Raw genomic sequence first — 15,496 nt, forward strand, 5'->3', positions numbered from 1 at the left:
TGGCTAAATATTTCACAGTCTCTTTTGTCAATATATATATAAAATAGATTGCAAAGATATACACACACAAAGAAAAAACAAGCATTACACTCTTCAGGTAATTTTATTAGCTGTGTATATATATATATATATATACACATACATACATATATATGAATATGTATATATATATTATATTTTGTTGTTTTGTACCAAATTTCTTCATTATTTATCTTTGTAGCAACTATGAAAGCACAATTTTTGTCTTTAATTTAATTTGGTACAAAATATACCTAAAGACTTCTTATCTTTGGATTTTAATAAAATTGATTTGTGTAACCAACAAATCAAGAGCATCATAAGTATGGCTACAAAATGAAATAAAATAAAGGGTAAACAGTGATGGAATAAAAACAAGCAGATCAAGGGAAGTGTGCTATCATAAAATAACTGTAGCTTCAACATCCTGAGTACCAGTTTCCTGGCAGATACTAAACATCCAATCACAAAAGATTTTTCCTGAACGGTGTAAAGCTGGTTTTAAAATTCTTCAGTCACAGAGCAGCCTACACATGCCAATTAAAAACTGAAAGACACTAGAAGCGCTTGGAAGATTAAACGCTACGTACAGAAACAGCAGTTACTAAGCTCCTCAGTAGTTTCTTGTCTTTTTTTTGGTTTTGCTGAATTGACAGTTTGCACAATGAATGTGCTATATTCTGTGGGTCAAAAACAAGTAAATACTGTGTAAAGTTGGCAGATGGTCATTTTTCCAGCTAAGATAAAGAAAAAACAAAATTTCTGATAAAACAGAGGTTTTGAGTCAGAATCACTCTCTAAAGTGCAAAATCGATGGTTCACAATCTCAAATAGCTAAAACGCCTGCAGGATGGAAGGGAGAGATAGGAGACAGGGAAATAAATTACACTCAGTGCTAGTTAATTTAGGAAAAGGGAAAAATAAACCAAATTCGAGTAGGTAAAGTTTATCAAAATATTCAATATGATGTCTCTTTCCCCATTAAATTATATTAAATTAAGGCCAAATTTAACCTGACTGTGTTTCTTTTTATTAAGATCTGAGATAAGAATGGTCATACTTGGTACTGAAAGGCAGACAATAAAATGGCCCTTGAAAGATGGGGGGAGGTACTGTCTGTTGTTCAAGGGATTCAACCAGAGATAAAATCTATATACAAGCATGTGTGTAGCTCGAAATAAAATAAAAATAAAAGGACTATTTCATGTCATGACTGCATGCTGGCTTTCTCTTCATATGCATTGCCTGTGCCATTCTGTACACAGGAGGAACCAGAACCTAGGCCATGCAAATGACCACAATATTTGGCATCATCAGTATGATCTTGAAAGAACATTTCTCTCATTTTGGAAAAGGCCATTCCTGTGAGCGATGAATCAGATCCTGCCTGATGCTGTGGTCCTATCCGTTCCAGCTCTACCTATTCTGCCACCACCTTTGCAGCTCTTCATGAGCTACTTCACAGCATAAATGACATGAAAAAACAGTCGAAGGATCTCAAAGAAGTCAAGTTCTTCTTCAGGCAAGTTAGAGTTGGTCAAGATTTTAATTAAATAGCCAAAGTCATAACTGCTATGAAATGACAACCAGTTGACCCCTTCACAGAGGAGCACTCCCGAAGTCATAAGTTCAGCAAAGTACTGGGTCTCAATTCCTTCCTCCTAATGTTTTTTATACTGGATATCAGATGTTGTTAGTAGCTCTATAGAGTGCTGGGCATGCATGTCCTCCGTCAAATTAAATTTAAAATTAAGCTGCCAAGTTGAAGTTCCTGGAGGGTATTCACCTTGCTCATTCATAAATGTCAGTCCTAGCTAATTATCTTTAACAAGTCTACATTACACCGCAATAGTTGATACTGATAGTCAGGATTGCTCCTGAATTCTGTAATAGGTCTTGCAACCACATCTGGACACTCGGTGTCCATAGCAACGTAATGATATTTTCGGATAACTTGACGAATTTTCTTCATCTCTTCATCCAAGTTGCAAGCCCAAACTTCACAAATTCTTGGGCTATGAGCTACAGTTGCTGCTGGCGTAGTGAGGGCACAAGGGGGTCTCGATGCCAAGCATCAGAATGTTATATTTGATTGAAGATTTGTTCCATAAAATATTTTCTCCTTTATTTATGTACTTGTGTCGCTGAGGTCGCGCTCCACCTCCTCCTCCTCGCCATAGAGACAGCACCCAGCTCAGCGGCGGTGGCGGTGGCGATGGCGGTAGCAGCAGCGGCGGCGACCAGGTGCCATAGGCACCTCTCGCCCAGCAAGGGGGAAAGGCGAGCAGGAGCTGCTCCGCCGCACTGTGCTGCGCCGTCCTTTGTATTTTATTTTATTTTTTTAGTATCTATTTCATTTAGTTCTGCTCTGATATTTATTATTTCTTTCCTTTTACTAATTTTGAGTTTGATTTGTTCTTGCTTTTCTAGATCCTTGAGGTGCATTATTAGGTTATTTGAAATTGTTCTACTCTTTTGATGTGGGCATTTACTGCTATAAACATCTCTCTAGGCACTGCTTTTACTGTATCCCATAGGTTTTGTTATGTTTTATTTTCGTTTTCATTTGTTTCAAGAATATTTTTGATTTACTTCTTAATTTCTTAATTGACTCCACAGTCATTTGGGAGCATGTTGTTTCATTTCCATGTACTTGTACAGTTTTCCAAGTTCCTCTTGTTATTTATTTCTGGTTTTATTTCACTGTGGCCAAATAAGATACTTGATATAATTTCAAGTTTAAAAAATTTGTTGCAACTGGTTTTATGGCCTATCATATGGTCTATACCTAAGAATGTTCCATGTGCTGCTAAGAAGAATGTACATTCTGCATTTGTTTTATAAAATGTTCTGTAAATGTCTGTTGGGTCCATTTTTCTAAAGTGCAGTTTATGTCCAATGTTTTTGTTGATTTTCTATCTAGGTGATCTGTACAATGCTGAGAGTGGGGTGTTGAAGTCCCCAGATACTATTGTATGGTAGTCTATCTCCCTTTAGACTTAATAGTATTTGCTTCTTTATATATCTGGGTGCTCCAATATATATGTATAAAATATACATATATTTTTATGTACATAAATTTCCAAAAATATACAAGTACAAAATGTACAAAAATATACATAAATATATATATATTTAGAATTATTATATCCTCTTGCTGAATTGATCCCTTTATCATTAAATAATGACCTTTTTGTCTCTTTTTACAGTTTTTTACTTAAAGTCTATTTTATCTGATGGGAGTATAGCCCCTTCTGCTCATTTTGAATTGCCATTTGTGTGAAAATCTTTTTCCATTTCTTCACTTTTAGTTTATATGTGTCTTTACAGGTGAAGTGAGTTTCTTGTAGGTAGCATATAACTGGGTTTTGTTTTTAATCTATTCAGCCAGTCTACACGTTTTAAGTGAGGAATTTAATCTGTTCATGTTCAAAATTGTCATTGATAGGTGAGGACTTATTCCTGTCATTTTGTTGATTGTTTTGGGGTTGTTTTGTATATACTTTATTCCTTTCTTTGTCTCTTATTGCTTATTATTGCAGTCTGGTGGTTTACTGTAGTGGTAATGTTTGGCTCCTTTCTATTTCTCATTTGTACATCTGCTGTACCAGTGAGATTTATACTTTCATGTGTTTTCATGATGGTAGATATCATCCTTTCACTTTTAGATGTAGGACTCCTTAAGCATTTCTTGTAGGATCAGTCTAGTGATGATAATTTCTCAGTTTTTACTTGTCTGGGAAAGGCTATATTAGCTCTTTTAACATAGCATAACATTTTTTCCTAGCCTGTAAAGTTTCTGTTGAGAAATCTGATGTTAGCCTGATGGAGATTCTGTTATATGTGACTTGATGCTGTTCTCTTTCTGACTTTTGAATTATTTTTTTCTCTTGGACTTTTGACAGTTTGACTATAATGTGCCTTGAAAAGACATTTCTGGGTTGAATCTATTTTGTGATCTTTGAGCTTCCTATATCTGAATGTCTACATGTCTTGCAAGACTTGGAAACAGTGTTAGTCCATTCTTTTGTTATTATAAAGGAATACCTGAGACTGGATAATTTATAACGAAAAGAGGTTTAATTGGCTCACAGTTCTGCAGACTGTACAGAAAGCATAGTGCCAGCATTTACTTCTGATGAGGCGCTCAGGAAGCTTACAATCATGGCTGAAGGTGGAAAGGGAACCAGCATGTCACAGGACAAAAACAAGAGCAAGAGAGAGAGGGGGAGATGCCACACTCTTTTAAACAATCAGATCTTGTGTGAACTCAGAACGAGAACTCACTAATTGTGTTAGGCCGTCCTTGCATTTCTGAGGCCAGGAACAGTGGCTCCCACCTGTAATCCCAGCGCTTTGAGAGTCCACGGTGGGTGGATTGCCTGAGCTCAGGAGTTCAAGACCAGCCAGGCAACTGAATTATAAAATACCAAAATTAGCTTGGTGTGGTGGTGCACTTCTGTAGTCCCAGCTACTCGAGAGGCTGAGGCACGAGAATTGCTTGAACCCAGGAGGTGGAGGTTGCAGTAAGCTGAGATTGTGCCACTGCACTCCAGCCTGGGTGACAGAGTGAGACCCTGTCTCAAAAAATAAAAATAAAAAAGAAATACCTGAGACTGGGTAATATATAAAGTGAAGAGTTTTAATTGGCTCACAGTTCTGCAAGAATTACAAGAAGCATGGTGCTGGAGTCTGCTTGCCTTCTAGGGAGGTCTTAGGAAGTTTACGATCATGGCTGAATGCAAAGGGAGAGCAGGCATGTCACAGGCGAAAGCAGAAGCAGGAGAGGGAGAGCTGGAGGGAAGGTGCTACACATTTTAAATGACCAGGTCTTGTGGGAACTCACTATTACAAAGACAACACCAAGCCATGAGGCAAACACCTCCCAGGCCCCACCTCCAACACTGAGAATTACATTTCAACGTGAGATTTGGAGGGGACAATCATCCAAATGATATCAGTAAGTTTTCAGCTATTATTTTGTTAAGTAAGTTTTCTATGTCTTTGCCTGTATCTTCTCCTGGAACTCACAGAATTTGAATATTTGGTCACTTTATGGTGTCCTATATGTCATGCAGCCTTTTCAGTCCTTTTTTGTCTTTTTTATTATTTCCTCTTCTTCTTTTCTTTCTTTCTTGTTTTTTTTTGGGGAGGAGGGGTTCTGACTGGATTACTTCACAACAACTGTCTTTGAGTTCAAAAATTCTTCCTTCTGTTTGATCTAGTCTGTTTATGCTCTCAATTGTATTTTTTTATTTCATTCATTGATTTCTTCTGTTTTAGGATTGATGTTTGTTTCTTTTCAATAATATCTATATCTTTTTTGAATTTCTCATACAGATCATGAATTATTTTCTGGATTTCTTTGTATTATTTATCTGTGTTCTCTTGTATCTCACTGAGTTTCTTCAATATTATTATTTTGTATTGTTTTTCAGGCATTTCATAACTTTCTTTTGAGATCTGTTACTGGAGAATTATTGTGTTCCTTTGGATGTGTCATGCTTTCTTAATTTTTAACATTTCTTGTGTCTTTACACTGATATCTGTGCATCTGGTGTAACAGTCACTTCTTCCAATTTTACAAATTGGCTTTCATAGGGAAGATTTTTTACTTATAGATTTATCTATAGTGTTGATCAGGCAGGGTGCTTCAGCTTTGATTCTGGGCATGTGCAGTAATATAATTTCCACGTGATTTCTTTAGTGATAATTAGCATTAGTGAAATTTGTGAGTTCCTCAGTGGCTTACGCTGCAGTTGTTAGTGAAGGTTATGATGAAGCTTTTCTGAGCATGGAAATATTAGGTGGGCTGATCCTCAGGCACCAGTGGTGGCAGCAATGGACAGAAAAGGCTTGCTTTCAGGCCCCTGTTTTCAGTGTCCACAGGTGCTGGCAGTGGTGAATGGGGTGAGCCAGTCCCTAGGCCCATGGATAATGTGTGTGGACACTGGTGCTAGCTGCATCAGGTGGAGCAGATTGAGTCCCAGGTCCCTGGAAGGTGAGTGTGGCACTGGTGGCCTATATATAAATATATACATATATATATATATATGAGGGGTGGATCCCTCATGACTTGATGCTGTCTTTGCAATAGGGAGTTCTTATGAGATCTCTTCATTTAAAAGTATGTGGCACCTTCCCCCTACAACTCTCTCTCACTTGCTCCTGCTTTCACCATGTGATGTGGTGAAATACACACACACACTCACATGTGTGTAACATATATATTACATATATATGTAAACATCTGTATATACGTTACATATTCATATATGTAGACATCTGTTGCACTGGGACTGACAAGAAGGTTGTAGAACATGGTTCTGGGATGATGCGATGAAGCAGCAGCCAGATGATGTCATCAGGGGCCCAGGCTCTGTCGGCTTTCCTCTGCTTATCTCCATGGGTGGCCTTTACCAGCTGGCTTTTCCCCTCATGGCGCATCAGGCCACATGTCATTACATAGCACACTACTGGGGGTCTCTTGTCCTCTGGCTTCTGGTTGGGTTTGACAAATAGAAGACTTTAGCAGAAGATTTAAGGGGTGAATATGGGCCTGAGAAGCCCCACAATCTGCTGTCTATAAGCTGGAAGACCAGGAAAGCTGGCAGTATAATTTATTCTGAGCCCAAAACCCTCAGAACCGTGGAAGCAAATAGTGTAAGCCCTGGTCTGAGTTTGAAGGCCGGAGAACCAGGCATGCCTATGTCCCAGGGGCAGGAAAAGATAGATGGCCTAGCTCAGACACAGAGAGTGAACATTTGGGAAGAGATATTTTTATTACTATCAATTTTCTACAATTTAATCTCTACTTCTACAGAACTGTAAGACAGCCTAGTTAATCAAAGGCAATCAAAGGCATACAATCCTATAGAATCAGATCATCCCTGAAGGCCCTATTAGACAAGGCCAGCGTCTCATGGAAGACACCGCTAGTGATCACTTTTCTTCATTTTCAAATCTTTAAGTTTTTCTCCCTAAGAAGCTAGGACATTTTTGGAAGAGTTAACATGTATGTGTGTATGTGTGTGTGTTGGGGGTGGGGGTGGGTATTTATGTATCACCAATTAGACCAGACTGTGAAAGCCTCCTCTGGCATGCTAAAAAATCTGGGCTTTACTCTGTGCAATAATAAGGTTCTGAAACAAGGAAGTGACATGATCACTTTATATATTAAAGTGATCAATCTAGTATCAGTGGAGGATAGTTTGAGAAGAAAGAGGTGGAGGTTGGGAGTACAGTTAACAGGTTGGTATAATGGTTCTGAAAAAGAACAACCAGGTGATTCAGTAAGGGGATAAGATGAAGAGTTTAAGGGGTAAAACCAAGGTATTGGTTTAAAAAAAAGTTTAAAACCAAGGTAAAAACACCCACACTTGGCAAAGCATTAGGTTTAGGAGTCCAGGCATAGGATGTATCAAAACTATTTAAGGTTTCTCTCTTGTAGCCATTGTTGGAGTCTGGGAATACAGGAGGATCAGTAAGTTCCAGAAAAATAACTTTGGTTTTAGACATACTGCATAAGAGAAGACCTAGAAACTTTCAGTAGTAACATCTAACAGATAGTTGAAAATATGGGTGGGAGTTAAGGAGAATGGTCAGGGTTGGGAATTAGGTGTTAAAGCCAAATGAGTAGATGCATTACTCAGTGAGTAAGTAGAAAAGAGGGTGGAAAGTGAGTACTGGCAGAAAGGAAAAGGAGCTCATGAAGGAAGCTGGAAAACAGTGGTCACCGAAGGAAGAGCAAAATGGAATAGTTCTTCCTCTGACCCTTCATTCCACCACTTGGGACATTTATTACTGCAAAGGTTTGTAGGCCTAGTCCAGTAAGACAGAATCCATGATCAACAAGTTAGTCAAAGCAGATTTGTTACTGACAGATAAACAGAAAAAAAAAGAAAAAAAGAAAGAAAAAGAAAAAAAAAGAAACCAAAGATTTGGTCCAGCAAAGCTCAATACAACTTTTCAGGGCAGATGGAGTCTTGTCTGCCCGTGTTCCCTGTCACTCTGCAGCTGAGAGACCCTGCAATCGCTCTGCCATGGGTTTTATACCCTGAGCATTTCTGGGCTCACACAAGGATTGCAGAACACAAGGATTGCAGAACATCCTGTTCTAGTAGGAACAAGGACATAGTTTGGGTTGTTCTGGACAGTTAGTTCCTCCTTATCCCAGGACATTGCATTCTGTAAGTGACAAGGGAGAAAGCTGGGTTGGCCAATGCTGTCTGGGTACCTGTCCTCCTAGATTAGCACTCACTACTTTTTTGAGAACTATTTAATGATATCTGTCTCTTAACCAACTGCATTTCCACTGTATAACTCCTCTAGCATGGGGCCTTGAACACACCTGCCATTCAATGCATTTCGAGTAAATTAATGAAAAGAACTATGAAACAAAAAAGGACATTAGAGAGAATTGATAAGCCACATAGGAGAAACTGAGAAAATGGTCTGCTAGAAATGTCTAAAGAGAAACATCAGGCCCAGCTAGAAAACTGTGGGGTTGGGGTACAGACACCCCAGGGAGGCACCAATAAAGATGGGGATAAACAACAACTAACTCAATTCTCCAGCTGTCAGAGTCTGCTGGAGTGATGGTGTCAGCAGGTGGCCACAAGCCAATGAATTGCTTTTTAATCACTTGTGTAGTGTAGATCCTTGCAGGGAGGCTCCCTTAAAAAGGAACTAAGGCTCCTCCTTCTGAGTCTGCCCACCTGGTGAGATCATTGATTTCCCAGAGTACTGATTCATTATCACCAATGAAGATGGAATGGTATCCAACTCACCAGGAAACTTAAGTTCCTACTTTTGATTTCACCCTTGTGAACAAGATTATTAGATTCTTGGTCAATATAACGATTTACTCACCCTCTATTTCCCTTGCCTGTTCTGTTACCGATTGATGCCCTTCTCACTTTATAGTCATTGTCACTTCAGAAAGCAGATATGAAGATAAGGAAACTTTATGTTACAACATTTTACATTCTTGGCTTCATAATTAAAAACATCATTTTAAAGTAGAGATTTTATATTTGTCGGTTGCCAGGTTTTTGGATTGTTGCATTGTTCAAAGGTTAACTTTTGGTACTTTAACAAATTATTATAATTTATTTAACAATCTAGGAAGTTCACAGTCATCAGCAATTCTGGTGCAATTTGAGGTGCAGTTGGGAATTTGAGAATCTCTGTGGAGCTGTTAGTGTAGTGAACCTTGTATGTAAAATATATGCACATATTTTTTTTAAAGACAAGGTCTTGCTCTGTTACCCACTGTAGAGTGCAGTAGTGTGATCATAGCTCACTGCAACCTTGAATTCCTGGGCTCAAGGGATACTTCCACCTTAGCCTCCTAAGTAGCTGGGACTATAGGTGTATGCCACTGCGCCCAGCTAATTTTTAATTTTTTTTGGAGAGACAAGGTCTCAGTCTGTGGCCCAGGCTGGTCTTGAACTCCTGAGCTCAAGCAATCCTCCCACCTAGGTCTCCCAGACTGTTATGATTATAGACTTGAGCCACAGCCTGCAGCTTACAAGCATACTTTTGATAGCACATGTGAAGAGATTTCTCTAAAACTGACCTCAATGATTTCATTTTCAGCAAGCTGACCTGGGCCACTCAACATAGCCTTTATTGTTATTGATGTTACTGAATATTCTCTTTTTACAATAACTTTGTGACCATTAGATGATATCAGTTTGTCATACATGGCATCAGGGCCTTCACAGTCACCATAGGTTTTTTTCCTTCCATCTATATGTTCTTATCAAATTCTACATTGCTTCACTAGGAACTTTAGTAGTTTCTTGTCAGCCCCACAGCCACTGCAGCTGCGTCCATGTGCACTGCCACAACCACTACTCCAGGGCTGCCCCCTACTCCCAGCTGCCTGCCCCCATGGGTTCCTGACTTTTGGTGCTTCATCCTTGATTTCTGCCACATTAAAGCCATAGGAGCCAGGGGTGGGCTTGATGCATTCAGGTGACATAGTCCACCTTGGATGAGAAATAACAAATTCCCCATTTTATTCTTCTCGCAAAGGAGCAGTAGTGAATTAACTTTTTAAACATTCTTTATTTAATACTCATGATCCTAAGTATAGTGGAAAACATAATAAACATTAAAGTAACATTTGCCAAATATGTCAAGTCTCATCCCAAACATCAACAAGACCAAATATTTTAAATTCCTAGCAGATGGTGCATTTATTTAGAGGTTCCCATCCCTTTTAACTACAGAGATATCTTTACAATGTCAGACAATTTAATGGATTCTCAGAAGAGTATCTGAAGTTTTAATGAAAATTCTGATGATCGAGAAAACATCTGATGAAAACCTATTATGGATTCGCTAACTCCTTTTTTTTTTTTTTTTTTGAGACAGGGTCTCGCTCTGTCACCCAGCCTGAAGTGCAGTGGCACGATCTCAGCTTACTGCAACCTCCACCTTCTGTGTTCATGTGATTCTCCTGCCTCAGCCTCCCAAGTTGCTGGGATTATAGGCACACACCACCACGCCCAGCTAATTTTTGTATTTTTAGTAGAGACGGGTTTCATTATGTTGGCCAGGCTGGTCTCAAACTCCAGACCTCAAGTGATCCACCTGCCCACCTCGGCCTCCCAAAGTGGTGGGATTACAGATGTGAGCCACAACGCCCGACCTCAATAACTCCTTTACATGAATTTACGAATAATTAATTACAACATTGTAGATTGTTACACTGTTTGTCCACAGAAAATCAAACCTCCTGGTTCAATTCCTTGCCACATTAATTCTGGACTTGACTGTGGTAGCACTGTGACCGAGAGGACATCAGTAAACTTGACACAAGCAGTGACTTGGTAAGTACTTGCGCACTGGGGTCTGCCTTGGAACCTGGCTGCCATTATGTGAGGAAGCTGATCTAGTCTTCTTGAGGATGAGCCATCAGCCCAGTCACCATCTTCTCTGCTGACTGAATGCAGCTACGTGAATGATCCCAGACACAACAAGCAGAACCACTTAGTTGATGCAGAGAATTCTGAGAAATAAAAAATCATTGTTGTTTTAAACCATTGAGTTTTGGTGTGTTTTGTAACACAGTATAGATAACTGAAAGATAATGACATTTACGGAATTTGAAATATAGCAGTATATAAATGAATAAGTGAATTGCTTTTTCACTCATTCATTAATAAATATCTTTTCCAGGGCCCAGTAAAAGCACATTGTCCAGTCTACCCGAAAGGCTAGCTTTGCATAGGATCTATGGACCCTGTGTAAAAATTCTATGGCCTCAGGAAATCTGAAGCTCACAAGTAGAGAAGGAAGTCCCAGATTTGAATAACATTCTATATGGAGTAATTTCTTTTCTTTTCTTTTCTTTTTTTTTTTTGATATGGAGTTTCCCTCTTGTTGCCCAGGCTGGAGTGCAATGGCGCGATCTTAGCTCACCACAGCCTCCACCTCCCGAGTTCAAGCGATTCTCCTGCCTTAGCCTCCCAAGTATCTGGGATTACAGGCATGTGCCACCACGCCTGACTAATTTTGTATTTTTAGTAGAGGCAGGGTTTCTCCATGTTGGTCAGGCTGGTCTCGATCTCCCGACCTCAGGTGATCTGCCCACCTTGGCCTCCCGAAGTGCTGGGATTACAGGTGTGAGCCACTGCGCACGGCCTTATATGGAGTAATTTCAAAGTTTAGATGAAATCCAGAGAACTGTATAACAGGAAGAGAACCCTAGTGTAAATTGTGGACCTCAGTTAATAATATATCAATATCTAGATTATAATTAAGTTAATAATGTATCAAATTAGTTAATAACGGAAACTGTAATAACTTAGCTAATATATTAGTATTGATTTGTTTATTGTAACAAATGTACTACATTAATGGGAGATGTTACTAGTGGAAACTGCTGAGGTGTCAGGGGAAGAGAGGGAGGGGAAGTCTATGGGGACTTTGTACTCTGTTCAAGTTGTCTGAAAAAATGAAACTGCTCTAAAATTAACAACAATGACAACAACAACAACAAACTAGACCCACCTTCACCCCCCTACAACAGGTCTATGTTACAAGCCAACATATTACTTTGGTAGTTTGAGCACTGGTTCGTAAACACTGTATTGTGATTTTGTACCTGCCTGAGCAAATCATTTTTGCTTTGCTCTACTATTTTCTGTACTGTGAGTTCTGGTCCAAGCAGTCTGTGTTAATGTGGACCTTTACAGTTTATAAAGTGCTCTTCATTTTGCAAGTTCTTTCGTGTACATTATCTCATTAAACCTTGCAACAATCCAGGGAGATTTTTTGCTCCAGGTCCCTTGGTGCAGACATACCCATGAAGGGTCAGTGCAAATCTGTCACCACTGCTAGACAAAGGCTTTTGAACACAGATCTTTCAAGTGGTTGAATGTTTTTTTAAACTTGTATTAAAGATGATGCCCTCATAATCTTCAATCTCATAAAGACGAAGAATGACATATTAATAATACAATTGAAAAGATGATACTCATTTACACATGGAATTAATGTTTTTTCAATTCAAATTTTAGGTCAATTTCTGTTTTGTTCTCTGGAAGTTTTAATTAAGACAGAAAAACTTTAATATGTCACACCCTTCACAATAACCATTAAAGATTTGGATTTTTCTCTTTTTGAGGCCCCTGTTCCCCCAGGGATATTTTAGCAGAAAGAATGCGATTCAAAGATTCCCAGATGTTACTTCTTAGATGTGTCTCAGCATGCATCTATAAACCATCTGGTAGCAGCAACACCTGGATTGGGTCCAAACATAAATGTTCATGCAGGTAAAAGGGTATTAATAGAAAAAATTGAACTGATCAGTGGTTTGTCAACTAAGTTTGTGATACTGTTTAATCATTTGTTGAAATGATCTCTCAGTAGCCAAGACAGGCTTTCAAAATTCTGCAGTTAGGCTTCCTGTATGCTTGAGGGGGTTATTCCTCACCTGTATTATATTCCAAATCTGTGGCTGAGTCAGAAATTATTTGTATTTAGTCTCAGAGGGTATTTAAGTGGTCTGCAGTATTCCTAACATTGCATTCACAAATATTAAACACGCTTGCAACTTCGTGCTCTTTCCAACCAGTGAAAGAAAGGGCTGTCCCTGAAATGTGCTGGGGAGCAGGGGTGAACACATTTAGTGGGTCTCTGGAGCGTACACCTTGATCTCTGAGCTTCTTCTGACTCAGGAAACGGCAGTAAACTTAAGCGAGTGGCAAGATTCCCACCTCCTCCCCTTGTTCCTGGAATGAAAGATTATATCCCTCAGTCATCTGAATCTGGGACCTCCAACAGGGTAAGATCATCTCATTAATTCAGCTCCTCTTTTTTTGGAAGTTGTGATAATTATGCCAAGAGCTGACCTGAACTTTTCCTTTTTATAGATCAAGTTTTAATTCTGCAAATTAACAAAAATAAAGAATTTATAGAAAGTATTAAAATTAATAACAACTGTTGCAGGAAGAATATTCAATCTGCATTTTAAAAAAGTACTTCCAAGTACCTGAAAAGTAATTGATTTCCTAATTTAAAAATGGTTATAGCAAACATTTATTAAGTACTCACATGTTAGTTATTTTACTAATAATTTATAGCGTATCTAATTACTACAGTGAACCTATGGGTTCTCTTATTAATCCTGATTGTATAGACAAGAAAACTGAGCCATAGGGCATTAAGATATGTGCCCAAATAAATAGATCTTGTAAATGACAGTTGAAATGGGATTTTAAATGAGGTGGATTGATCCTAGATCACAGAACCTTAAACAGTCAATTATTCAATTATATCACACAATTATTGTCATTAATTGATTCATTCAACAGAAGCTTCTGAAGTACTAGAGAGTCACAGTTCAGTATAGCTCAGTCCCTCCTCTTAAGAAGTTTGCAGCTGGTGGATGAGACCAGCAAATAAATAAACAATGGGAAGACAGAACAATACATGCAACAATAGATAAATACATAATGTGTGCTGTGAAAGTACCAATGGGGTTGGTCAAATCAACAAAGAAGGCTGCTGAGAGAAAAATTAACTTTGGGAGGAGTCTGTGATGGTTATAAAGAGAAGAGGGGAAGGGCTTAGTAGGAATGTGCAGAAGCATGAGACAGCCATCTGGGAACTTCCCTGGACTTTCCCATCTTATTTCCTGTGACTTTGAGTTTTATTCATTCTGTAATCTGGGGAAGAAATAGGAGGACTTTAAGCAGGAGGGCAGAGGGTACATGTGGAGACAGGATCAGAATGTATTTTAGAAGAAAGTATTTGAAGGCTGGGTGTGGTGGCTCATGTCTGTAATCCCACAACTTTGGGAGGCTGAGGCAGGTGGATTACTTGATATCAGAAGTTTGAGACCAGCCTGGACAACATGGTGAAACCCTGACTCTACCAAAAATACAAAAATTAGTCGGGCATGGTGGTGTGTGCCTGTGTTCCCAGCTACTCAGGAGGGTGAGGTGGGAGAATCGCTAGAGCCTGGGAAGTTGAGGCTGCAGTGAGCTGTGATCATGACACTGTGCTCCAGCCTGGGTGACAGAGCAAGACCCAGTCTCCAAAAAAAGAAGACAGCATTTGGATAGTTTTCTAGTTGTTGTTGTGAGAATCCATGTCAAGTGTGGTGAGGGGCAGAATCAAAGTAGTGGCAGTGGATGTGGGAGGGGTGGGTAAGAAAGAGGAGGAATAAACAGATCTTGGGACTTGCTGACTGTGGAGCAGAGAGGGTGAAGGATTGGGTGGTTCAGGAGAGATGTGTCTAGGAGGAGCCACTCATTTCTGGCTGGAGCAGTTGCTTAAGTGGTAGATGTCTCTCTCTAAGACCAACCTCAAAGAAGAGTGAGGAGAAGGAGGTTTGGTGGAAAGGAGGTGGGTTCATTATTTGGTCATGACAATTTTCAACTTTGAATGTTGTCTTAGTCCATTTTCTGCTGCTATAACAGAATACCTGAGACTGGGTGATTTATAAAGAACAGAAATTTATTGGCTCCTAGTTTTGGAGGCTGAGAAGTCCAATAGCAAGGTGTTGACAATTGGCAAAAGATGCTGCATAATTCCAAAAAAGAAAGTGATAGAGAATGTTCCTTTTATAGGAGATCCACTCCCACAATAATAAACTCTCTCCCTTCATAATAGCATTAATCCGTTCATGATGGCAGAGCCCACATGGCCTAATAACCTTTTAAAGGTCCAACCTCTTAATACTGTTGCAATGGCAATTAAGTTTCAACATGCATTTGGGAGAGGGCAAACTTTCAAATTCCAGCAAATAGGGCACTGAGTAAGCTAATATTTTATAAAGTGCTTAGAACAGTACCTGCTACATAGTATATAAGTGTTTGCTGAATAAAAGTTGAGCTGTCCAGTAGACAATTAGATTCCACCCAGGGGAGAGGCCTGGAGATGGAGACATGATCAGGGGCTCATCAGCATAGAGATGGTGGTGGCCACATGGGCCTATAGAGAGGGTGCCCAAGATGGC

General features: G+C 39.3%; 1 protein-coding gene and 1 pseudogene across 1 annotated transcript; both read right to left on the reverse strand.

The window, feature by feature from the left end:
* Positions 1 to 1,225: 1,225 nt before the first annotated feature.
* On the reverse strand, positions 1,226 to 2,067 carry LOC100440758 (CCR4-NOT transcription complex subunit 7-like; annotated as a pseudogene).
* Positions 2,068 to 9,132: 7,065 nt separating this feature from the next.
* On the reverse strand, positions 9,133 to 9,769 carry LOC100441119 (elongin-C-like). The gene is made up of 2 exons (XM_054559142.1): positions 9,553 to 9,769; positions 9,133 to 9,248 (listed from the first exon to the last, which is right to left on the reverse strand). Exons 1-2 carry the CDS (start codon positions 9,725 to 9,727, stop codon positions 9,133 to 9,135), a joined length of 291 nt encoding a protein of 96 aa, XP_054415117.1. The 5' UTR covers positions 9,728 to 9,769.
* Between the last annotated feature and the right edge of the window lie 5,727 nt (positions 9,770 to 15,496).

This window comes from Pongo abelii, chromosome 1 (assembly GCF_028885655.2).
Source record: "Pongo abelii isolate AG06213 chromosome 1, NHGRI_mPonAbe1-v2.0_pri, whole genome shotgun sequence".
NCBI lineage: Eukaryota > Metazoa > Chordata > Mammalia > Primates > Hominidae > Pongo > Pongo abelii.